General features: G+C 45.7%; 1 protein-coding gene across 5 annotated transcripts in view; it reads right to left on the reverse strand.

Annotated features, from left to right (window-relative positions):
• Positions 1-5,480, reverse strand: part of ptprz1a (protein tyrosine phosphatase receptor type Z1a) — a 63,296-nt gene extending 57,816 nt beyond the window's left edge. For 2 of the 5 annotated variants that reach the window (XM_041038878.1, XM_041038877.1), the window contains exon 1: positions 5,208-5,477. In XM_041038878.1, coding sequence (XP_040894812.1) covers positions 5,208-5,271 — 64 coding nt within the window. In that variant the 5' untranslated portion in view covers positions 5,272-5,477. Of the gene's footprint in view, positions 1-5,207 lie in introns of all 5 variants that reach the window. The other 3 variants (XM_041038880.1, XM_041038879.1, XM_041038876.1) reach the window with 2 other exon arrangements.
• Positions 5,481-6,000: the final 520 nt, after the last annotated feature.

The raw sequence follows: 6,000 nt of genomic DNA on the forward strand, positions 1-6,000 counted from the left end.
GAGATGGGAGACACAGTGAGATCCGGGGGGGTGAGGGTGGGGGGTGGGGGTGTAACGAGGCTGGGGATGTTAACGAAGACTAATGAAGGCAGGAGTGCTGCTTAACCTGCGCTCCATCGCTCTGTGAGGCCTCCAACCTCGAGGTGTCGCAGGAAGAATGTGTGTGTGTGTGTGTGTGTGTACACCCCCCAACACACTGCGCTCCCACACTTCTGCTCCAGCTTCACAGTGTGACAGCGTCCTCTCCTCCTCACTGCCGCCGCCACTGGGACAAATCGCAGTGCCATCATGCGTCACGCTTAAATGCTCTCCCCCTGAATCCACCCCACACCCCTATTCTTTTCTCTGCTGCTCTGCACCCCACCCCACCCCACCACTCCCCTCCTCAATCTACCCCCTTACACCTCCCTTCTTTCTGTAGTTGCCCCCCTTTCCTACTGTTACAAAACAAATCTCCCCTCTGACAGCATAATTCACCGGGCCGGGCCTGAGGAGGCGGCACAGGATGGACGGGCCTCCTTAGCTGACCTCTGCCGAGGACCCGGCTGGTTGTTTCCCCACGTAACCCCAGCCCGCATTCAGCCGAGGGCCAGCGGAGAGAAAAAGAGGGGCGACTCTGGAGGATTCAAACCAGTGGCCCCTGTGTATGCCTGAGTGAATGCTGTTGAGCCTAATACCCGCTAATCTGGTCATCAAATACCCCGGCTGCCATGACTGGAAATCTGCTTTTTTTTTTTTTTTTTTTCCAGACTACCAGTGGGGCAGCGAGGGACGTCTGCCCGGCTGAAGCTGATTTGGACGGAGATGGAAGGATAACGTGGAGGAAAGAAAAGAGACAAAAAGGGAGAGGATGGTGGGAAACAGGAGGAAATAAAGACATGAATGTAAAGGAGAGGAAAGACTGAGGAAAGAAGAGGTTGTCTGAGGTGACCACAGCCTTGTTTGTGTCTTTCCCCAAACAACTAACAGAATCCAAATGAGCTTTATTTACTGTATTTAATTCTCTGGATCAGAGTACGATGGGTGTGAAACATGTTTGAATCCCTGAGAATTAAAATCTGTCGAGATCTGAAACTTGACACTGAACATCTGCTCAGAGTCACAATCCACCTCAGCACAAATCAAATCTTTGTTTTACATCTTTTCAACAAGCCGATGATTCGCACCTCACAAATCCACGAATCAAACACAAAGAGCTGAAGCTGTTTGAGGAAAATATACGTTCACTTTGCAAATCACACACAGCGACGGTCACAGAGAAGGCCACTGAGGTCATTGATGTGCGACATCATACAACCACAAACCAACACGATAAACACCTAAACCATCATCAATAAAATCACTAACAAACAGACAATAAATTAATAATTTCAACAAATTCTAACCATCATAGTTTTCTTACTCTAGCAGGTTTTACATGAGTCATAATTCTACTCTTCTTTTAAAATTGTGGCAGTTACCTATGATTCTAATGTGCAAGATAAAGGAACCTATAAGAGTAAAAACCAAAGCACCTCTAACCTGGTGAACATGAGCTCTCTGGACTCTGTGAACATGGTCTGGTCTTAGACAGGAAATGTGATCGTTTGACTCTTTCAACCATTCTTTCAACCAAGTACAAATTTGTCCTGATACTGACGGTAGGAAAAAAGTCAGGAGGTTACTAAAGTCATGAGGATTGATCCTCTGAGGAGCACGAACGTCCACAGTACATGGAAATCTGCTGCTGAGATGATTCACAATTTTTTTCATGTTGTCCACATGAACACTGAACCAGGTTCCTCCTGTTCATACTGACCATCACACTGACATCATACAGTCCAGTCTGTCGGCCAGTATGAGTTTGATGCAGATGATTCTGTACCTGTGTAAAGAAACATCGGATTTTTCTGACTCCAACTGCTTAAAGACAAGGACCATGGGTGCTGTCCCCTAGAACTTACACTGGAATCTCATTATGAGAGAATTACTGGAACACTTACAGTGAGCAGTAACACTTCCAGTGTACATATGAGCATGTGAGCTTTGTTTTTACATGGATTTGAAAAGATGTGTCTCTCTTTTAACAACGACAGACAATAAACACTATTCGTCGCATTTTGGCATCTCAGTGTCTGTGGTGGTTTTGGTGGACACCGCATCCACGGTGGCCCCCTGCATGTCTTTGACTGACAGACTGCCTGACTGAGACAGCCATCTGTCCACAGACTCCCTGTTAGACAACAAGAGGCCCGGAGACTCCACGAGCCCAGACGGAGCGCAGGGCACGGCTGGCACTGCCCATTCACAAATATCATTTGGGAGGACAGATGGTGCTGAGTTTTCTCCTCATGTGTCTTTTCTTCCACCATCAACCATTCCTGTGCTGCCTCCTCAGCGAACTGGCACCTCCTTTGTGCCGCGACATTTCATCAAAGCTTCATTTAAAAACAGCCCAAATGAAAAGGGAGGGGGCGTGAGGGAGCCCGGAGGCTTTCTGCAGGTACCGAACCATCCAGCACAGATCCAGGCTCACTGGCCCGGCCACAAAAGGTTTCACATCTCTAAAACTGGCTCCGACCAGCTTCTCCCCCTAATCTTTGTTTCATGTCTCACCCCCCGAAAAGATTCAGCCAAGCAGATCAGTGTCCTCTCTGGCACGCTGCGACCGTACCGTACGGCTGGGAGGGCAAACCAAAGGATAAGAGCTGGAAACCCCTTCCAGGGCTCAGACTTATGGTGACAAATCCTGATTCATCTCCACTGACTTCTTAAAGCTCCTAAGCCCTGCCCATTATTACAAACCTTCACTGTGTGATTTAAAAAAAAACAAAAAAAAAAAAAAAAATTCACAGATCCCACTGAAATTCATCTTCCTGGCAGAGATCGCTACGTTTTCAAAGATGCCAAATATGTCCGCTGCATTTAGCTAAATGACACGATGCACGAGACACGAAGAGTATTTCTAGTTTTTAACGTAGTAAGTGAACTTAAAAAAAACACATTCCTAGGTTTGGATATTTCCCTCAGTGCAGCATCATGTAGCTTCAGTGACGTGTTAACAGAAGCTGATACAGGGTATAATATTACCTGTGATACAGAGCTGTTCATCGTCCACCTGCAAAAACACATCACTGACAGAACAGCCAGAATGAATGAAACGGAAATTAACTGGACAAACCCCATCTGCTAAAGGAGATCATGTGATATGACTGACAGCTCCAGAGCAGCTACTAAATGGACCTTCTATGAGACGGGTTTCACCGACTCATTCAGGCGTCTAAGAAACTCCAGAGGAAGCATGTGCTCTGAACATGTGGTAACGGGTCAGCTCCTGCTTTGTGGCTGAATTCTTACACGCTTTATTTCCTAAATCCGCTTATTCGCACCTGATTGGCAACCACTGGTTCTCAAACAAGTCGTTAATGAGCTCGTTAGTTTACCACAGTTTGTTTTAAAGATTTACCAGTTATCATATCTGCTCTGTTCTCTGGTCCAGAAAAGGAATAATGCATCAGAGTGACAAGAAAAGCCAGAAGCTAAATAAGATGCAGAGATCATTAGTAATGAATCATCACAGTTTTACTCCGTTGATCAAGTTATTAAAAAAAAAAAAGATCATGTTACTTTAACAATCACTCAAAAGCGAAAGTAACTGGTTCCATCAAAACCACATCTGTCAAACAAACTCCACAGCAGCCACATCCAGACACCACGTCACTGTGGTTTCACACTGTGGTTTAACAAGCAGCCACTTTACATTCTGGAGAGATTTACTGACCATCAATGTTAACGTTAGCCACGCTGATATTAACACACCAGGTGTTAGCAAAGCCAGCTAAGAGCACTACAAGTAAATAATAGTAATAAATTATATATGAAATATATCATTTCTCCCCTTAATGTAGAAGCTATGAAAGGCCACAATGATATTGAACCATCAGACCCTACAACAAGCAGGCTGATCACACAAAGTCACTGGAATTAGTAACTACAATGATACTGAATTTTAGACTGTAACACAGTAATCACATTACATTCTATGTCATGGTGAAATCTCACCAACAACACGTTTTAGAAAAGTTCTGCCCACTGTGTTTAGATGCTTAGAAAATGACCTTTAATTTGAGGACGCCTTGTGGCTTTTCCTGCCATTATAGCTCAGGCTCAGCCCCAGAGCTGCTTACTGAATCAAAAACTTCTGAAAGTTTAGATCAGATACTCAGATTCTGATTTTTTTTTTCCAGAAGAACAGCAGGACATGTTGAGCATTGGCTTGCTGGCTGGAAGGAAAACCTGCGACCTGAAAACTCCCGGCTGGGCTGAGAGCTTCAGCTTCCTTTCAAACCTGCGTCCCTTCATTTTTGTGAGCAGGCAGGTTGGAACAGTCCCCACAGTCCAAACAGACACCACCTAAACCTGAAACAAGCTGATTTTACTCCCACGGGATCCGACTGACAGACTGAGCTCCAACACAACAGCATCACAAATCAGAGATCAGATCAGAGACCTCAGGGCCTGAGTTTACAGTCACATTAACTTTACCTGTTTAATATGGTTCTCCTGAATCACTGTAAGTTTCTATGAAACGCTTCAGGAGGGGAAATTAAACAGATGTCTGTTTGTTTATGGGTTTTCTCAGGGATAGTTTCTGTCTCTGAGGTGCATTATAGGATTACTGCTGTTGTTGTTGCCAGATATGGAGCTTCTGACACTCTTAATAAGCCAGTCAGACTACCGTGTCCAAACTTCTCTTTTCATGCTTGACAGCTCGGGTTTGGAGCTGATATGTGACGCGCTGCGACTCTCAACGTTTTAATCTGCGATCCCACCAGAGCTGGAGTGTGATCATCCACAGAGGGAGCACAGAGATCCGAGCCACCCCAGAAATCTGTTCAAAAACCAAACGTGTTGGGTTCGTTTGATTCGGTGTTTCCAAAGACGCACAACGCGTTACGCACTGCAGCTTCACTGCTGCTGATGATACAACAGAGCAGAAGGGTTTTTCATTCTAACGAAAACACAAATACACAAAGTACACGCTTCTTCTCCTGCTTCGGTTAGTTTCGGGCGCAGCTCACCTCCCTGCTCACCTGACGCTGCTGCGCAATCACCGTCAACTTGGCGCAGCAAGTTGAAAACCACGCAGTTAGAATAAAATCCGAACCACAGAGGAGATTTAAAGCTTTCTGTGTCCCGTGCGGACAAAGTGTGACTGACAGTCTTACCTTGTGGGCAGATGAAGATGAGGTGAGCAGCCAGGAGCAGCCAGCAGCAGCCTCTGGTCTCCATGTTGGGGGGGAACAGCTCGCAGACGCGGTAATAATAAACAAATCAGTGATTTTTTGGGGAGCAGGTCCCGGTCGGCCCCTCCGCCCTCACAGGTCCATGCTGCTCCGCTCTGTTCCGCTCCTGCCTGCCGATCGGTCGGTCGGTTGGTCGGTCGGTTGTGCACTTGCCGCTGTGTATGTGTAGTACAGATCCTGGGTCCCGGTGCGACGCTCCTCTCCGTCCGCTCTCCTCCACACCGACTGACTGACTGAGGGGAAGCCGCCAGACTGAAGCTGTGCACCGCCCACAGCCCGCGACCACACCGGCCTCACTTCCTCCACACGACACCGCAACGAATACTACAGACACCACAATAACCTGTTATTATTTCTTATTGTTTTATTTCTTTATTTAATCATTTATTTATTTATTTATTTATTTATTTATATTATTTCTATCAAACTATCAAAGCGGGAGGAAAATGAACTGAGAGAAAAGAGTCGACGTTTGAATGTAAAGTTATGAGGGAAAGAAAAACGAAATAAATCTAAGAAGAAGAGAAAATGGAAAAGAAGCAGGAAAAAAGAAGGAGTGAAATAAAAACGGGGAATAATAAAATATAATATGATGGTAGAAGGAAAACTGGAAAAGGAACCAAGGAAAGAAAGAGGAGCAAAAAGAAGGGACCATGAGTCCAGATAGCCCCTGCTGATACCCCAGCATTAAAAGCAAGAGTCGCCTTGAAGCCTT

The sequence above is a fragment of the Toxotes jaculatrix genome, chromosome 5, assembly GCF_017976425.1.
Source record: "Toxotes jaculatrix isolate fToxJac2 chromosome 5, fToxJac2.pri, whole genome shotgun sequence".
Classification (NCBI taxonomy): Eukaryota; Metazoa; Chordata; class Actinopteri; family Toxotidae; genus Toxotes; species Toxotes jaculatrix.